The sequence below is a fragment of the Myotis yumanensis genome, unplaced genomic scaffold (genome assembly GCF_028538775.1).
Source record: "Myotis yumanensis isolate MYYU_CA2020_CCGP unplaced genomic scaffold, mMyoYum1.0.hap1 SCAF_3, whole genome shotgun sequence".
NCBI classification, from domain to species: Eukaryota; Metazoa; Chordata; class Mammalia; order Chiroptera; family Vespertilionidae; genus Myotis; species Myotis yumanensis.
Window position 1 is genome coordinate 115,110,741 of NW_027223754.1, and position 20,467 is coordinate 115,131,207.

Below are 20,467 nucleotides of genomic sequence, written 5' to 3' on the forward strand. Positions count from 1 at the left end.
CACAATGATCTTCATCTATCAAACCAGCAAAGTTCTGTGTTTTGCATTTTTAGATAATATTGCTCAATATTGGCAGTTCGGTGATAAAATAGTCTCTGATCCACTGCTGTTAAAGTGTTAATTGGCTTGATCTTTTTGGAAGGCAATTTGGTTATATGAATCAAGAGCTTTTGACTTAATCTGTTTCTGGAAATCTACGCTAAGGAAATAATCTGAAATACAGAAAAACCTTTATGCCTAAAGATGTTAATTGCACTATTATTTATAGTTATGAGCAATTAGATATATAACCCAATGCCAATGAATAGGGAACACACACACAATGAATGATTATATAAGATCATGCCCGGTGTCACCTCTCCTGCTCCCCCCAGCCCCTGGCCGTGGTGGCTTTCACCCCTGCCTCCACCCTCTGACTGAGATTTGCATGTTCCACTAACCCAGGCAGATGGAGGGTGGCGGCACCAGGCTTTTAGCTGCCTCAGGGCAGAACACTAACCAGACCATGGGTGTGACTGCAGTGCATGAGCATGGGGGAACACTTTATGTTATGATATTGGGGAGTGGGGAGTCAGAAATTGATAATTAGGAGAAGTCTTACATTTCACCACTAAATTTGTTTTCTCTCTCCCAGCACCCTATTTCACACATTTTTCTCTCTCTTCAAAACTCCAAAATTCCCTCCTCTTCCTGAATTTAAACACGAGTACCACTTATTTATTCAGAATATATATCATCAGATTATCCAATTTACCTGTTCCTTTATACTCTGCAATCCTTCCTGTTAAAATGAATTAACTATCCCTATTCTTAACCAAGGACAATTTGGGCACAGAATTCCATTCCCTCTCACATCAGAAATTTTACTCCTAGCATTATTTCTTCTGTTCCAGCATCATCTCTCTCTCCCTCACTCAGATTTTTCCTATTAACACAAGAGCATACTATAAAATTTCACATTTTGAAAAAGAATTCATTCTTTGGCCTCATGTCATTCTCCAGCTACCTCCTTGAAAGTAATCTCTACTTCATCATCTCCCATTCTTTAAGGGGCAGTAATCATGCTATTGCTTCCACACTTCACAGAAACGGCTTGTTGTCAAACCCAGTGGTCAGTTATCGCTGTTCACCTTAGTCTCTCAGCAGAATTGCACAGAACTGACCGCTCTGTCCTTTGTGAATGCTCTCCTTGCGTTCTGAGACTCCCGCCCTCACTGGGTTCTGAGACTCCCGCCCTCACTGGGTTCTGAGACTCCCGCCCTCCTTGGGTTCTGAGATCCCGCCCTCACTGGGTTCTGAGACTCCCGCCCTCACTGGGTTCTGAGATCCCGCCCTCACTGGGTTCTGAGACTCCCGCCCTCACTGGGTTCTGAGACTCCCACCCTCCTTGGGTTCTGAGATCCCGCTCTCCTGTTTTCTTGCCACCTCAGGGGCTACTCCTTCTCTGTTGCTGCTTCCTCCTCCTGGAAGGTCCCATTGCTCAGTCTTACGAGATGCTCTCTTCTCTATCTGGACTTACAACCGATGAGGTTTATTTCTATCCCCGTGGCTTTACATGCCTTCTGTGTGTTGATTCCATATAGCTGTCTCTAATCCCCATCTTCTGCCTGAGCTCCAATGAAACCTCCTTTGGGGTATGTAATAGCACATCAAACCGTGTGCAAAACAGAACTCTTGGTTTTCCTCCCATGAACCTGCTCCCCCACGAGAAAGGTACCACTATTCTCCCAGGTATTCAAATCATTAATGTATTACTCCTTTTCACCTGCCACATGCTAATCCCTATGCAAGCTGATTGGTTCTGCCTTCACAAATATTTCCCAAACCACCAATTCTTACAATTTCCAACATAGTCTCTCTAGGATAAAGCCACATATCTTTCATAGACAATTTCAAAAGCTTGCTAACTGCTCTCCCAGCTTCCACCCTGGCCCTGTGCAGGCTTGCAGCCCTCCAATGGCTTTCTTCTGTGCTTAGAATAAAATCCTAAATCTTTACCATGGCTGTGTGCTCTCCTAGCTCTCATCTCTCCGAGTACTTGTTCTTCTCTATTCACAGTGGTCTTTTCACCTTTCTGTAAGCTCATTCTTACCCCAGGGTCTTTATGTTTGCAACTCCTTATGCCTGAAATGCCCTTTTCCAGATCTCTAAATGGCTCACTCTTTCCCATCTTTCAAGTATCTGCTCAAACGTCACTTCCTCAGAGAGCCTTCCTAAAACGCCCTGTCTACAATAGCTTCCTCACCCTCCTTAACCCATGATCCCCTTAACCGGGTGTATTTCCTTCTCAGACTTTTTAGCTACTTGCTATTACATTCTTTATTTTTAATTCTCTAAAACTATCATTTAAGCCCTTTGTAGGCAAGGATTTATTTGCCTTGCTTATTGTCTTACTAGCATCTAGAATAGTGTCTAATAATGGAGCTCAAAAATATTTATTATGTGAATGAACCAACTGTGTAAAAAAAAAAAAGTCCACTTAAAAGACTAGAGGAAAACTATCTGAGGGATAAGATTGCAGGTTTGGTTGTTTTCCTTTTCTTTTTTTATGTCTTCTTTATGCTTTTCACTGGTTCTCAACTTTACTATATTGAATACATTTTAATCAGGGGGAATACAAACTATTTAAACTAATAAAATATACCCGACAGTCTGGTCAGGCCCACTTTATCACTCAATGCATGTTTCTTTCAGTGCCAAGCCTTACTTTCTCCCGTCGCCTCTGCTAACCCTTCAAATCCCAAGGCCCGCGGCCTCCATTTCTTCATGCCACCTTCCCTGAGTATTCCTATCCTCACTCATCTCCCTCCCTACCACAGACTTTGCATTTCATTGTGTATGTTGTGCCACATTTATTCATTTTTATTCTTACAACATTTTTTTGTTTGCTGGTGTAGGTGTGCATCAGAGAAAGAGAGATATGAGTTAATTTTCTTTCCTCAGCAGAAACTGTGTCTCAGCCTGCTCCCCCACCCCCACTCCCTGTCTCTAACACAGACTAATAGCAGAGTAAGCACTCAGTAAGTGCTTGGTGACAGCACTTGGTGTGGAAGCTACTGGGTCTCGAAGCTGTGGTCTGACGATTCCTGGTAAAATGGAGACCATTAATACCTTACAGAGGGTTCCAAACTCAAGATAGAAAGTGTCTCCCGTAATGCCGAGCTTGTAGCAGGCAATGAGTAAATGCTAGTTATTATTATTAGAAATGCTACCTTCTTGCTATTTGCGCTTCGAAGTTTGGTATGGCAGCCGCACCTCGTTTCTTTCACAGTGAATGGCCTTGGTGCATCCCCAAAGCTGGGGGTCAGAGCACTGCTGGGTGGTGAAGGTGCTATTAAAAAGCCTGGGCCAGAAAAAGCAAATAAACCGTCCTGCCCCAGGTTAGCCCAAGCTCGGATTTCCTTGTCTGAGTGCATAATGATAGGAAGGGGGCTGTGTCACAAAAGGAGCTGTTTTTGTTTGTCGTCCAGGCCCACTAATCTAAACATCTCTCACTTCTCAGGAATTATTTTAGGACCAGGAAGCAGCACGCTGTTTATTGAAAGAGTTACAGAAGAGGATGAAGGTGCCTATCTCTGCAAAGCCACCAACCAGAAGGGGTCTGCGGAAAGTTCAGCATACCTCACCGTTCAAGGTAAACAGCTGCTCCAGAAAGCAACCAGAAACTGTTCAGACATCTATTTCCCTGTTTGTTTAACTTTTCACCTCCCAGTCTCCTGTTGCTCCTCCTGTCCGTGCCTTTCCCTGACCCCCTGCCCTCTTCCCCTGTCCCTCTGGGGAAAGCCTGTCTAGTTACGCTCGGCAAGGCTGAGGTGAGGAGGACACTGGCTGGCCACCCTTGGGAGCCATTTGAACACAGTCTCCGTGGGGGGAGTAGTTCCCAGAAGAAAGCCCGCTGCTGCCAGCATGATGACATGACCCACAGAGAATGACAGGAGTGGCCACACCTGTGAGAAAGAAATCCAAGAAGGAAGACAATGGGTGTAGATGGGGGGAGGGGAGGGCCAGACACTGGAAATTGTTCGTTTTTTTCCATTTCCAACTCGCACGAGTTAGACATATCTTGCAAACTTTTCATAAGCTGGCTTTTAACATGAAGGAGGCTGCAAACTATCAGAAAAAAGCAACGCATAATAAACAGACCACGTAGGCTTCAGATAGCTTATTGAGTAGCAAAATCCAAAGAGGCCTAATCCTACGCTCGATTGTGGCCCTGTGGCTTCCATTTAGAAAATAGTTTAGACCTCAATTTCAATTCTCTAATGCCAAGAATCACCCAAAACATAACATTTACAGCATCACAAATTATTAAATTGGCACCTCTTAATGTAATTGCCTATGGCACATTAAAGTTTTACATGAAAAGATGGCATTTGTTCAGCAGCCTATTTCCAAATGATACCCAGTAGACTTCAGAATAGGTATGTATTTTGGGGGTAGAAACTAGGATGAAGGCAACATACACCAGTTCTTCTGCCCTGAAAACTTCCAAAGCTTAAAGATTGTAACTCTGAGAATTCAGACTCCTTTTAAAAAGAATATCAACCACCTTCTTTTACAAGAAAATGATTCTAGAGATTCTCCTGAAAATTCTGAAAGTATGCTACCACAAACTTATGGTTTCAGAAAAAGTCAAGGGTAGCATTCCCACATACTTTTGGTAATGGCCCTTTTTGTCTCCCAAATAATCCTTGTTTTAAAGTATTATTTCAACTTTTCTGCTTACATAGGAAGAAAACAATTTATTCAATGTGAATCTCTCTTTAACAACTCCTTCTTCAAAGGACCATTAATTTATCACTTAACAAGGGCTCCAGATGTGACTCTCTGGGAGTAGCCACATCAGGCCAGGGAGGGACCTCCATCTGAGAGAGGGGTAGCAGCAGAGAGCAAGGAACACTCCTGATCCTCCTTCCAGAAGGTATTTTCCCCCATATCCTCGCACAACCCTGCAAGATACACAGAGCAGTTCTTACAAAACCCAGGGAGGAATGAAAAGACTAACCTAAATCCTGTAGCCAGGGAATGGTGGATTCGCAATGACTCACTCCAACCCTCCACATAGCTGCCTTCCCTCGCCAGGTGTCTGACCCCACTTCTGTGTGAACATGGATTAGCAATGGCTGCGAATGAAGCCTGGAGGTCTTTTGTCTGAACCGCTCCCAATTTCCTCCAAATCCTCCTTATCCTCCAGGCCAGTTTAGATGCTCTCTACCCTGTGATGAAGAGCTGAGTCAGATGTTCTCTTCTCATTCTCTTCTCTGTCTCCCACACCATGGTTCCTGAATCTTTAGTCAGGTTCATTTTATTCTGCATTTTATTATTATTTAGTCGTTGATATGTTTTTCTTCCCTACTGAATCATAAGCTGTGTCTGACATGTCTTTATATCCCGTACCCATGCAGGAGACTAATATTTATTTAGTGCCTTTATGTGCAAGCACTTGATATATGTATCCCATTATGGGCTACACACTTGATATACATATCCTTTAACTTCACAGGAGTCAAAAGAAGTAAGTAGTATTATCTTCAGTCTACAGGTAGGAAGATGGAGTCTCGAAGAGTTAAATTACTTGCTCAAAGTCGCACAATGAATAGGTAGTGAGGTTGAGACTTGAGCATATGTCTTTGGAAACTGTAGGTTTCCATCCTTCCTCCATTCTTCTCATTCCTGAAGTGCCTTTGGAACTTGTCTGCAAGGCCTTAGCATAAAATTGAGCTTTTAGACTCAGTTATCCTATTATTTGGTTTTCTCTCTACCTGCTTTTAGCTTTCCTACACTGATTCCTTTCCCACTAATGTTATGCTTTCCTGGAAGTCAGACAGGAATACTGCTATCACCAATAAGTTCTGAACGTTTTTATCAGCCTATTTGCTCTTGAGGAAAGGGGAGATAATTTTCACTTGAATTGCCCACATCAGCTGCCATTGTAGATGTTCTGATCCCTACCATCTCTTGACATAATCTCTTAGCCTCCCAAACAGCCTATCCCAGTGGTCGGCAAACTCATTAGTCAACAGAGCCAAATATCAACAATACAACGATTAAAATTTCTTTTGAGAGCCAAATTTTTTAAACTTAAACTATATAGGTAGGTACATTGTCATTAACTTAATTAGGGTACTCCTAAGGCTTAGGAAGAGCCCCACTCAAGGGGCCAAAGAGCCACATGTGGCTTGTGAGCAGCAGTTTGCTGACCATGGGCCTATCCTCTCCTCTCAACCTCCTCTAATACACTCCCAAATCTAGAGTGATCTTTTTTAAATAACAAATCATATGACATGTTACTTCCCTGCTTCAAATCTTGCAGTGGTTTCCGATCGCCTATTCCCCTCATGCAGGCACACAGGTCCTCTGTAGACTCCTTCTCCATCCCCATCCCGTCTCCTTCCCACAAGTCCCACACTCTGGCTGGACTGCATTACTTGTGATCCAGTGAACACACTGTGCTCCTCCTAGTCTTCTGCCTCAGCACGTTCTTTCCCTTTTGTCTGAACAGGCTTCCTTCCCATCTATTCTCCCCCTGGACAATCCACTCATCCTATATAATAAAAGGCTAATGTGCAAATCAACTGAACAGTGGCACAACTGGTTGCTATGATGTGCACTGACCACCAGGGTGCAGACACTCAACACAGGAGCTGCCCCCTGGTGGTCAGTGCGCTCCCACAGTGGGGAGCGCCACTCAGCCAGAAGCCCTGAGCCAACAGCACTAAGGATGTCTGACTGCCAGCTCCCGGACTGTGAAAGGGTGCAGGCCAGCGTGAGGGACGCCTCCCCCCCCGCCCTTCCCCCCCCCCGAATTTCGTGCACTGGGCCTCTAGTCCTTTATAATTCACTTTCTCTACACCTGATTACTGATCACACCATCATTTGCCCTTCTGTGCTCCCATGGCTCTTGACATGTACCTTTAATACAATGCTTATCATTGCCTATCACTCACTTTTCTATCCCAGAGCACTGGATAAATGTTTGTTGGATTCATATATTTAGAAAACCACCACTGAATATCTGATAAAAGAAATGCACCAGTATATTGTTTAGGGCACTAGAGAAAAGCCAAATTCAATGTGCTGTTAACTCAATGACTTAATTATTTGCCCAGGATTATGCAGGATATGGAAGTGTAAGTCACAATCAACTAACCTCAGTGGGCTTTGAAGACCTAGTTGAAAGGAGAGTAAGGTGCACATGAAACAATTAAGAACCAGGTCAATAAACATTTTGAGTGCCTCCTAAGGGTAAAGCAGAAACATAATTTGTATAAAACAGACTACACAATGCTGCTAGTCAGGCCACCGAAGCTCACAGAGGCAGAAGAGGATGTGGTGACCTGATCTCTAAAGGAGCCTTGTCAGATGCTGGGTGAGCAGGTGAATGAGCAGAAAGGAGACAGCAAGTTATGAGCAACTTTGGACCTTCTACATCCTTTTCTTCTTTGGCAATAATGAAGTCTAGATAATTCTAGGTATTTCCTATTGTCTAGTCTTGAATTTTACGAGGAATCTGTATTTTTGATTCATGACCTCTTTTCCCTCATGTGGCATTAATTTTTAATATCACTTAGAGAAATTGTATAGTTTGCAACATGGCTTAGACTATATACTAGAATATGCATCCCTCTTTTTTACTGGTTATTGTCCCCAATTGCCATGCTATTTGAGTTCTTGTGTCTGCTTTTCATAGTTTTTCTGCCTTCTCCCTTGCTCTCTTTTGTAATTTTTTTCTGTTTTAAAAGGGATGGCTATTTCCAAATTCTCTGTTTAAAACTTGTGGTTAGCTGAGGAAACAGATTACCTGATCTGTAATCATCAAACCACACCTGAAACATTGTACCCATCTCTAAGCATAAATAAGTGGAACCATAGTCCTAATAGAGTAATGGTAAAGCAGTGCAAGGAAATGAGGATGTTTAGTCTAAAACGGAGACAACTTGGGCTGACATTATTGTTTTCTTCAAATACTTAAGGAGCTTTCAGGCTGAGAAGACATTTGACTCCTTCTTTGATACACTGAAAAAGAGAACCAAGAAAGGGAGATGGTGAAGTTTCAAGGAGGCAGGTCTCAGCTCCATTTAAGGATACCTGTCATTTTGAGTAGGAAAATTTCTTGAAAGTTGACATTAGGTGGATTTTATAAGTTAGATGCAATCTTGAATGAAAGTGCTTTGGGCTCACGGAATAAAAATTTGATCCCTGGAGGCTGTTCAGAACAGTTGAATGCAGCACCTGCTGAGTAGTTTTATCACTGAAATGAGATTCCTGCCCTAGAGTCTAAGGCATTATTCTTCTCACTCTGGTGGCTGTGAAACGTTCCCTGGCTTGAGACTGACTTCCTGATATATGCAAATAGACCCTTCCCACTGACCTATCTTGTCAGGTGGAGTTTAGGAAATGAAACCAGGAGCATAAGTTGTGTCTGTGGCTATGTTTAACAGATTTAAAGAGGTTCGTGAATTAGCCAGGAAGGAAACTGTCTGCTCTTTTTATTTCCTTTAAAAAAGGATTCTTATACTCATAGATAAAACAATGTGTTGTTTTTGTATCTGAAAAGGCTGAGTGGACTGTGGAGGTAATGCAGCTTCTTTAAATAATGATGGGTCTTGTTTGGTTTGGACTGCACACGAGCACACGTGGAGCTCTCAAAGGGAACAGCCTCATATTTAAACAATAACAACAAAACTGTCACTAACTAAAATAATTTCTGAAATTCACAGCATTCAATAGCCCATGGAACTCAATGGGACTGTTACAATGAAAGTGTGGCACATTTTATCCAAGGACCTCAGATAAACTATATTTTATAATTATTATTGGAAGTAAAAATCACAATATATAGAAATACATTATTTTAACAGAGTCAGGCCTTGCTATTGAAATAGCATTTATAATACACAGAAGAAAACAACTTGAAGAATAACTACCATTTAAAACATTTTTTTGAAGATGACTGATGATACAAAAATCATGGCAAGCACAGAAGGAAGGACTGCCTCAGGGTTCTGCAGTCTCACCACTTGAAATGACATGAAAGGTGTGATTTGCAAATTTTGTGCCATAATAATTGTACATTAACACATTTCAGGGAAGGCCTCACACAGCAGGAAGTATGCACTATGTTTAATAAAATTCCAGTGGTAAAGAATAGGAAAAGACAAAATAGTTGTCTTGGATATCTAGCCACTCCTTCCTGTCACCCTTAGCCAGCTCTCAGTTCCTTTCTCCTCTGATCCCTGACTGTCCTCCATTTCAGCTCCTCTCTTCCTGAACCCTGCCCCCAAATTCACTCCCATGGCTCTCCTGGCACTAGGAAGGATGTGATAAACTAATTCACATGATGATGCTGGTGATTGAGGTTACTCCTCTCATGGGTGTTGGCAACTCAAAAGCGTTTCCCAAGGAGAGAATAGTGCTCAAACCAGAGAGCTGAACTGGCTTCCCAGTAAACTCACACAGGAGGGTCAGGGGTGGGGGTGAGGGAGTTTTGTGGGGGTAGAAATAGGGTATGGCTGCCTTTGGACTGCAAATCTACAATGACATAAAGCTGGCCTTGATCAAGAATTCAAAAAATGGTGATGGAATTAATTCATTTCTAATATCTTATGCTTATTGAACATGCAGTGAACTTTTTTAAAAGCACATAATGTGCATTAACCTCCTTAACTTCTGCAATAATCTAATGAAGTTTTTATTTCTATTTACAAGTGAGAATCTGAGGCTCAGAGGGATTTAGGACTCTGTCCAGAGTTACGAAGCTAGGAAGCGACAGAGCTGAAAACTGGGTCCATGTTTAACCATTCTGCACAACTGCCTCTCAGCTCCAAGGCAGCAGAGCCTAGTGGGGAAGAGGGCCCACTCTAGAGCAAGGTGCATCACTTCTCATGAGCCATAGAACCCTGGGCAAATTACTTACCTTCCTAGAGCTTGAGTTCATTATCTACAAAATGGTAACCCAACTTTAATAGGTTGGTATAAGAATTAGCACACTTCAAACAGTATCTGGCATATAATAGAAACTTTTAAAATATTAGTTAACATCATTATTTGTTAATATGATCAACCAAATCCCATTGTGACAAAACCTTCTGTAAGTAGTTTTTCTAGTCACCTAAATGGTGTTCCAAACCACAAAATTCCTCTTTAACCTAAAGATTTAATTGCTGCACTAAAAGTGTGTTACAGAAAAGATGACACATAAAAGGAATTTTAACTATATTTACCTGAAATTACTCTTGAAAATGTACTTCAAATTTAATCCTAATACAGTACTTTCATACATCACTGTCCTTCAGAGGGGTTCCAAATTGTTGTGCAGATTCTTAAAAAGCTTCACAGATTATATGAAGGCCAATTTTAATATTCTTATAAACCTTAGAAAAATTACACCAATTTGGAACCACACATCACATGGGAGTGATGTCCCTAAGACCCTGTACTAACTCCTAGTCATTGTCAAACCCCACCCACGTTTCCACTGGCCTTCTTTTCCCTGCCATGTGCAGCTGGAGTGTTTCATGCACTGAACTCATCAGCTGTCACCAGCAAGTTGAAGCCCGGTCTAGTCAGGCTAGTGTGTGGATGTTTGACCTCTGAGAAAACATCTAAGAGTTGTGTAGGAAGAGATGCTGCTGACTTAAGTCAGTCTACCCAGCCTAAGGTCATCCTAATGGCTGCTTTCCAATAAAGACAGAGATTGAGCTATCGAATGAGATAGAGATAGAGCACAGATACTACATTACATCTTTTAAAATTCTTATTTTATTATTCAGTGAGCAGGAATAGACTAAGTAGGTCCTTCTTTTCTAATAAATGTTCATCTTGGAGATGTTTTTCCTGTGTTGATTCTTTAAATGTGTAAGTGCACACAAACAGATGGGGAACTTTGCCTGAGTAAGGACTGTGGAATTACTTTGGGGGTCAACTTCCTGCCCCTTGGAATGCAGTGGGAACGTTCCCACAATGGGAGGGGGCCTCAAGTAGGGCGCTCCATGCAGGAGGCATCTGAGACATAACTCCTCTCAAGATACTATCAGTGTCTCCAACAGCCAAAGGCCACTGTACCCTCAGCTGGTCCCAATCATATTCCACAAAACTCACTTGCAGCATAAGCAAAAAAATGTGTGTGTGTGTGTGTGTGTGTGTGTGTGTGTGTGTGTGTAAACAGCAAGGCAGCATCAGACCTCTCACTGTGTGGGCTGAAATCCAAACTTATATTAATTTGAGCTTAAAATATTCCCATGGAGAAGATGCATATTGAAAAAAAAAAGTGATTGTGCTTTGAAACTTTTTTAAGGAGGTTGTTCTCAATTTTATGAGGTTCAGGGAAACTTAACCACAAGCTGACAAAGCCACAAATGAAGCCAAATTCATTCATTCACTCAACCAATAATTGCAGGGTGTCTAGTATGTGTGACATACTATGTGAGAGGTAGCTCCAGACCACGACCTTCCACTTACCACTATACACTAGCACCCAGAACAGAACCTGGGATATAGGTGGTGTTCCTATGTTTGTTGGATTAACACACATGAACAGGAATTTGACCATGAATGCTTTGAAAGCTTCATGAAATTCTTTGGAGACAAAGCAAAACATAATATATCCACTCATTCACCCAATCTGATCAGTGGGGATATGAAGAGAAATAAGATGTGCCTCAACCTCTGGGAAGCTTACATTCTGGTTGAGAATCAGCAAAGGCCAAAGCATAGCGGTGCCGAAGGCCTGGCATATTTAAGAAACTACAGGTATTTTTCTGTGACGGGAGCAAGCGTCAGGATAACAGGAGATGAAGCTGAAGAGATAGGAAAGTTTGGGGTAGGATCTAAGGGTGTTATTTATCCTGACAGGGACAGGGGGATGTGCAGGTGGCAAAGATGGAATCTAGGCAGAGGCGCAATAGGATTAAATTTGTGATTTGGGAAGCTCACCCTGGCTACAGAGTGGAGGAGAGGCTGGAGGGAGTCAAGGTTGGTTGGGGAGCTAATGCGGGTGTCCAGGCCTTGATTTGGACAATCATTGTGGGGAAGGACAGAAGGTGATAATTCCATGAGCCATGAAAGTGTTATCAGGAAGTGGAGTTCTTGGGGTGCTGAGAGAAAAGAATTTCCTGAGGGCCCCACGAGAGGATGGGGTGTCATGGAAAGCTTTATTGATGATATAAAATTCAGGAGGTTCCCCTCAAGGTCCCATCTCTGTCCATCTCGCCATGGCAGAAGTCCAATCTTGTCTTCAGCCTGCCTAGAATTATGGCCATGCCCAGAGTTCCTGCTCCATATTGAAGTCCAGTCCCGTTCAGCATCTGGCTAGCTTAGTTCATTGCATGTGGGGTCCACATGGCAATGGGCCATGCCGCTGCTTCAGGCTGCGTGGCTGCGGAGAGAGAACAGGCAAGCCCATCGGCAAGTGCAGGTCACAGAGACAGAGGGAGGGGACTCTGTCTGGGGATTTTAACCTGGAGCTTCTTCAAACTGGCCAATTAACAACCCAAGGTTTCACACACTCCTCATGGAATCCACCCCTTAGCCAATCCATTGTTCCCAAGCTAGACTGCCAGGCAAGCAGCTCCCCTGTGCCACCCCGACTTCTCCTGCACATGTGCCTGTCTCCCCTTTACCCCCGACAATCCAGCACTGGAGGGCGGAAGGAGGGGTGTTCCTCTCCTTGGAGGAACAGTGCTGCAGTTCCCTGGGCTGTGAAGCTGTAACTTGCTTGTGAAACAAACAGGCTGATGCTTCCTGGGTGAATATGCTCACCAATGTCTGGCTCTCCCTTTGCTCTCTTCTTTATTAACATTAACTAGCCAACTATGACAATAACAGAAGTAGGATGGGCAGGACTTGTGACGGCCTGGAGAGAGAGAGAAATGTCAGTTTCCCTCTAAGCTAAGAGACGCGCTGCGGGGACTCTGGCCTACAGGAGGTACTTGTACTTGGTGGCTGGATAGATAAAAAAGGAGGAGGCTTGGGTTTCTAGCTTGTGTATTTGCTATCATTCAAGGCAGAGAACCTTCACACAGATGCTCAGATTCTCTGTGGTCTGATCCTGTCCTAGATCTTGCATTATACTACCATGAGCCCCCTGTCATTTCTCAGTCCTGGGTCTTAACTCATACTGTTCCCTCTGCCCTGTAATGCCCTCTCCTGTCTTCATCTCTTTAAGTCAACTCCATTTCAAATGTCACTTCTTCAAAAAAGTATTAGATTCCTTCAACCGCAGATACTTTTAAAATCTAATTTCTTTGTATTTGCCTTAAGTCTATTGCTTCGGTTTGTGAGTGAGTGCCGTGAGAGGGACAACTTTCCTTCATTCATCTTCCTATCTCCTCCAGCCTGGAACCTCGCCTGTAGTAGGATTCAATACATCTTTGTTGGATTGAAACAAAGAGCCAAAAAGATGTCTATCTATGAAGCAGGGATATTATTGCCACCTACTTCATGGGGGTTGGGGGAGGTTATGAAAGCTAGGCACATAAGTGCTCAATAAATGATACCATCCACACCATCATTTCTAAAAAGAACAAGTGTCACTTATTCTTGGTCTAACTTAATACTCAGCCTCTGTCTCCTTTTAATGAAGGTGAAGGATAAGGGCATTACTTTAGAAACTCCTGGGAAACTGTGCGCTGGAGTCAGTAAGCAGGGAGCCGCCATCCCGGCCCACTGGGCATTCCTTTACAACGCCCAGAGCTTCCTCTCTGGAGGCTTCTCCTGAATACTTTGGGTCTTTTCTTTCTGGTCATCGGGGAGCAGTGCTCAGCTTTTGATCTCTGTGATTCTGGGAAATGAGGTGCTTGGGAAGAATCCCATCCAGCAGTTACCTCTTCTCACCTCAGCCCCTGCAGGCTGACTGCGGGCGAGGCCGAGGGCAGAGCCCCAGGCTGGGAGTGTGTGTGTTGGGGGGGGGGGGGGGGGGGTGACTTGGCCTGGCTGTTCCAAAAGCAGTGAGCAGGCAATTGTGACAGTCCTTGAGCTTTATTTTTATTTTTTAAATCTACTTTGAAGAATGCTGTGAGTCCCAAAGGAGCCCTTTTATGTAATTTTTTTTCTTTTTTTTAGAAGTTCCTCTAAAACCCATTAGGGAGATTTAACATATTCCAGATTTAGCACTTTAATGGGCTTTTGTTCCTGCCATAATTTTTTTCCCATTTTTAACTTCTCCTCTGATTTTTAATTAGCTATTTCTGGGATTATGAAGTTTGCAAATTCAACAGCAAAATTTCTGGAAAGACTTTTAATTGATGTGTGAGTTTATTGTGATGATATTGTGGACCCTGCCTGAAACGGAAGGTATGGGAAGATCTGTCCCAGACACGGATTCTCGAGCCAGCAGATTGCATTCGCCATGATGAACATTTAGGGGCACTAGACATCTTTTATAAAATCACAAAGACCCGCCTGGCTGGCATGGCTCAGTGGTTGAGCATCAGAACCAGGAACCAAGAGGTGGTAGGTTCAATTCCCAGTCAGGCCACATGCCTGGGTTGCAGGCCCAATCCCAAGTGGGGGTGCATGCAGGAGGCAGCTGACTGATGATATGTCTCTCTCATTGATGTTTCTATCTCTCTAGCCCTCTCCCTTCCTCTCTCTCTAAAAATCAATAAAAACATATTTTTTAAAAATAAATAATAAAATCACAAAGACCCTGCGTTTGGGAGTCGCTGTTTAACCACCTTGGTGTTTTTGTTTTCCAGGAACCTCAGACAAGTCAAATCTGGAGCTAATCACTCTCACGTGCACCTGTGTGGCTGCGACCCTCTTCTGGCTACTGTTAACTCTCTTTATCCGAAAACTGAAGAGGGTAAGAACATTTCAGATAGGTCCTGTGCTCCTTTGCATAATATTCTAAAATGCTCGCCTGATATATGGGACAGGCACAAAACAGCGTTAGACCCTATCCCTCCCCTTACCTCTGGCTCCTACCCCTATCCTGGTAAGCACTGGAAAATGAATCATTAAAATGTCTCTCAGCCATAAAGTGGGATATCCAAAAGAAAAACTAGAGCAATGGAAAGATGAATATTTCCCAGGGACAAAAAGGATATTTTTATATAAAAATATGTAATGAAGTCTTTAAATTTAATTTAGCATAAGACCTATGAAGTCTTAGTCTTCTTAACCTTATTCTCTGCTAAGAAAGAAAAAAAGAGTAAGTCCCACCTGACTGCCTCTCACAATACAGAAACACAAAGATGTGCACTGCTGTTCCAGACTCACTGAGCCCAGGATCAAATTCAGTTCGTTAGAGCGCGGGGTTCAGGCTGGAATTCAGGACATCCGATTTCTATAATTCTGCCTACAGCACGACTTGCTTCTCTGAAGTTCCGTGGGGAAAGAGCCAACATTCATTCATCCACTTATGCCTCAGATATTTACTGTGTGCCTGCTCTATGCAGAGTGCCAGGCCAGTGGTAAGCAAATGCTACCGTCTGGGGCTTTAATCAAGTACCCAGACAATGCAAAGTGTAACAACAGTGAGCTGAGTAAAAGATGCGTAAGAGGGGTGGTCAGGCAAAGAAGCAGGGGCAAGTGCTGCAGGCAGAGAGGAGCGTGCACGAGGCTAGGGCAGGGCAGAGGGACACTATGAGAATGAGTGGCTGACAGAAGGCCAGAGGTTACAGTGGTGGAAACAAGGCATGAAGTGCGGCAGGAGGGGAGAGGAGAGGAGGAGAGGGGAGGGGAGGGGAGGGGAGGGGAGGGGAGGGGAGGGGAGGGGAGGAGAGGGGAGGAGAGGGGAGGGGAGGGGAGGGGAGAGGAGAGGAGGGGAGGGGAGGGGAGGGGAGGGGAGGGGAGGGGAGGGGAGGGGAGGGGAGGGGCTGCAATTCCTGAGCAGGCAGGCTTGAGGCTATAGGAGGGAATTTAGTCCACATTCTAGAAGGAATAGAAAGCCTTGGAGCAGGGAGGAAGGTTATAAAGCAAAGGTAGGCAATTATAAGTGAGAAATTTGTGTCTGCAAAGATTATTTTGGCTGCTATGAGGAGAATGGACCAGGGGGTCACCTAGTAAAAGAGTTGACAGTAGTCCAAGGAAGAAATGGCGTTAGCTCAGTCTAAATCATTAGAGTCAAGAGATATTTAGGAGGCAAAATCAAGAAAACTTGAAATGTGTCAAACTGACCTACTCAATGTCTAGATATTTATTAGCCCTTATTAATAATGTACCAGGCTTGTGGGAAGCTCTTTATGCAGTATCTCAGTTAATCCTTCCAAAAATGCAGAGGTAAATATATAATTATTACCATTTTATAGAGAAGGAAACTGAGGTTCAGGAATTACAATAACTTGTCCAAAGTCACAATGCTGATTAGAGTTGGAGCTGAGTTTTGAAGCCAGGTTGTTTGGCCTTAGGCTGGGTATTCAAAACCAATAATGTGCACTTTATAGCGTTATTATGAGAGGCAAGGCTAGCAGCATCCTCTACAATGAATGTGTAACATCAGGCTTTTGCTATATGGAGTGACTAGTTTTGAGACAGGACAATTCAGGCCACTGCTTGAGAAGAAACAGGTAGGTCAAATAATAGTATTTGAAGGGGGAGACACATCATATAGGGAAAGTGATCTAACAAAAGAAAAACTTGCCAAATCTGTGAGGGAGTACAAAGACTATAGGAGTTCAAAGGAGGAGAGTGGGAGAAAACACTTCAGAGAAAGAAAAGTTTAGAGACAGACTTTGAAGGTCATAGCTGGAAGGAAAGAAGCAGAAAAATACAGCTCCCCCCACCCCCCACTCCGCAGATTAGGGAGGGAGTCCAGTTACTTTGCCTATAGTAGCAGAGTGGAAACAACACTGGAAAGGCAAATTGGGACTAAACTGAGTGGGTCTCTTGTATTTTTTTTTTAATCTATGAAATTTTGATATCAATAAGAAATGATGAGCCCTAGCCGGTTTTGCTCAGTGGATAGAGAGTTGGCCTGTGGACTGAAGGGTCCTGGGTTCAATTCCGGTCAAGGGCACATACTTTGGTTGCAAGCTCCCGGCCTTGGGAGGCAACCAATCCATGTGTCTCTCTCTCACATCGGTGTTTCTCTCTCTCTCTCTCTACCTCTCTCTCCCACTCTCTCTAAAAATCAATGGAAAAAAAATATCCTCGGGTTTGGATTTAAAAAAAAAAAAAAAGAAGAGGAAAGGATGAGAACAAGTAATAGAACACCTATAAAATATGACAAGTGATTGGTTGTGGGCGGCGAAGAGGAAAAAAGGCATCAAGAACTATCTCCATGTGGTTTCTCTAATCACAATGTAAATTCCTCACTGATAAAGACTACTTTATCTCTACTCTGCATAACCAGTGTTATAATTACAGCCAACATTTATTGATGCTTACTGTATACCAGGCTCTGTTTTAACAGCTTTACATGGATTATATCACTTGATATTCACAACAGCCCTATGAGTTAAGTACCATCATTTGACAGATAAGGCAACTAGGCTTAAAAAGGTTAAGCAGCTTGCCCATTGTTATGTGCTGGTCAGAAGCTGAGTTGTGATTCAAATCCAAGCATGAGCCTCAATGTCTGGGCCCTGAAGCCCTTGGCTGTGCAATTTTCATGCCAAGCACCTAGTAGCTTCTCAGTGTTAATGTCAATTGAAAGAGCAAATATTTGTCAACTAAGATTCTGCTATCACACTCCCCTCAAAGCCCTTGCTTAAGGTTTTTGTTTTATTGTTTTGTTTTGAGCGTTTTGGTGTTTTCTCTCATCTGCCTTATTGAGATAAACCATAAAATTCCACAGGGGCGACGTGGGGAGATTGTCTTCCGTTGCCTGCTCCCCGGCCTCCATCACAGCACTGCCAGCCTCCCCTAGCATCCTGCCGAGCCCAAGCCGGCCCTGCCAGGCTCAGCAATGCTATGCTCTCTGAAGACTGGGGATTGCTTCTCATCGCCTTGGCTGTGTTGGACATTGGAAAGTTTAGTCCTAAAACCAACTCCAGCTGCTTCCCTAATGAACACCCCACATTCCTGTCATAGGAATTCATACTCCTCTACAGTCTTACAGACTCCCACCAGTGTCTGACAGGCTGGGCCCTTACAGTCTAACAGCAGTGGCAAGTGCAGTTCGTGACAAACGTGCTCCCTATCTTTCTCTGTTACCCATTCTTTATGGAGGCCAGGCAAATCTTTCTGCCTTGAGCTATTTGTCACACATTTTAGTGATAATTTTTGTGAGAAAGAGACTGATTGCAAGTGATGGATGAGGTGAGCTGTGACAGCCCAGAACAGGGTGAGTAAGGGCTGAAGAATGTGGGTGGCTGTGACATGATGTGTATGGAGAGGTTGTCCTCTCTACTGAATTCTGATCTGGTTGAGGGAAAGCATTGAAGGGAAAGGCCCTAGAACTCATTTAAATGAAATTTACATAACTCTGGCAAGAGTTATCAAAACCCACCTTATATTGGTAAGCATACTTCCTTTCTGTCCTGCCCACAGAAATACAATCAATTCTATAATTAACTAACAGAAAATATACCCATGCATATGAATTTAGACACTAAATGTAAATCCAGTTATTTATGATCTGAAAAAAAAGTATTTTCTGGGCTTGATTTGCATTACCAAGATAAAAAATGCACCTGAAGGCAGATGTCCACCTTACTTACTTGATGTCCACCTTACTTATGTGATGTCCTACCAATGGTCAATGGAACTTGGAATGAATGTTGCTATGTGTAAGTCTTACTCTTTGGTATTTGAAATAATCAACTTCTGTTTCTTACTGAAGATAAATCCTATTCTAATCTCACTAATGGACCCTGTGGTCATTTTCAGGCGGCTAAGTGGCCAGGCCTTCTGAGTATATTTAAGCACTTCATATGAAATGTACCTCTAGGCTGTCCCAGGGAAGCAGACCCTGAGCTTACTGTACCATCTCTATCCTTTCTTGCAACTGTAGAAAGCCATAATCATGGACCCCACTGTCAGCCTATTTGTAATGTATATTCCTGCTTACACAGAATGGCCATGGAAAGTTATTTTTAGTCTTTGTATGGAATGGTTTTATTAAAATGCTTTGCAGAACAAGCAAATAAGTTTGCTGGAGAATCTGAGGGTCTTTCATCTGTGACTAGAGGCCCGGTGCACAGATTCGTGCACTGATGGAGGTCCCTTGGCCTGGCCTGTGGGGATCAGGCCAAAACCAGCTCTCTGACATCCCCCAAGGGGTCCCAGATTGCAAGAGGGTGCAGGCCAGGCCAAGGGACCCCACCGGTGCACGATAGGGGCCGGGAGGGACTATGGGAAGGCTCCAGGGCATGTCCAGCCCATCTTACCCAGTCCTGATTGGCTGGACCCCAGCAGCAAGCTAACCTACTGGTCGGAGCATCTGCCCTCTGGTGGTCAATGCGCATCATAGCAACTGGTCGAACAGTAATACGGTTGGACACTTAGCATACGAGGCTTTTATTATATAGGATAATACTACAGAAATGCAGGGCGGGAACAGCAAGGGTTGTTTGATAGACATCACATGCTCAGGTGTGATGTGCATATGTGTGTGCTACTTTCTGTACCTCACCATATGTTTTAACCAAATGAACCAAAATAGCAGGAGATATAGTCTAATATTGTTTTAAATTGGCTATCAGGGGTTTTTAAGTCGTTGATGACTTTGGGATCTCTTTATTTCTCAGTCTTCTTCTGAAATAAAAACTGACTACCTATCAATTATAATGGACCCAGATGAAGTTCCCCTGGATGAGCAGTGTGAGCGGCTCCCGTATGATGCCAGCAAGTGGGAGTTTGCCCGGGAGAGACTTAAACTAGGTAATGTATTTGTTCAACAGATTCCTAACCCCATACTAAGCACCTACTGCATGCAAAAGACTGCACTGAGGAATGCAAAAATAGGTTAGACTCAGGATTCTACCCTCAGCAGTTCACAACCTAGCAAGGGAGAGGGACACAGAGGTATATGAATCTATGAGAATGTGGAGAGGATGGTTTAAGGGACAAGGAGACAAGGAGCACCTATTCATTCTTTCAACATTTACCAAGCACCTTCTCTAAGCAGCAGACACAAAAGTATTTGAGTCTCTTCCCTCTAAGGCAGTGGTTCTCAACCTTGGCTGCACATTAGAATCACCTGGGAATCTTTTTAAAATCCTGATTTCTGAGCCTCATCTGAATGAGGTTGAGAACCACTGCAGGAGATTGCCATAAAAGTAGATAATTGAAGGGAAAGGAGGAGAGTTTAGTTCCATCAGGAGCCTTACAAGCCCAGGTGCTCTTAATTAATGACATTTTTGAGGAGTCAGAAACTTATGACCTGGAAAGTAATTCAAGATGAGAAGGCACAGTAAAATCAAACATTTGGTGAAAGAGTTGGTACTCTTCAAGGTTGTGGACCAAAAACCAGTCTGCACAAATCCACCACATACTTTGAATTTTCCTGGGTGTTCAAAAGGTCCAAACGAGAAGAAAGTCTTAGGGGGTCACTTAAGTTTCACTTCTGAAAAGTGAAGACTGT

General features: G+C 43.4%; 1 protein-coding gene across 1 annotated transcript in view; it reads left to right on the top strand.

The window, feature by feature from the left end:
- Window positions 1–20,467, top strand: part of FLT1 (fms related receptor tyrosine kinase 1) — a 203,878-nt gene that overhangs the window by 130,662 nt on the left and 52,749 nt on the right. The window contains exons 16-18 of the mRNA XM_070409410.1: window positions 3,503–3,634; window positions 14,697–14,803; window positions 19,632–19,764. Of these exons, the coding sequence (XP_070265511.1) occupies window positions 3,503–3,634; window positions 14,697–14,803; window positions 19,632–19,764 (372 nt within the window). The remainder of the gene's footprint in view (window positions 1–3,502; window positions 3,635–14,696; window positions 14,804–19,631; window positions 19,765–20,467) is intronic.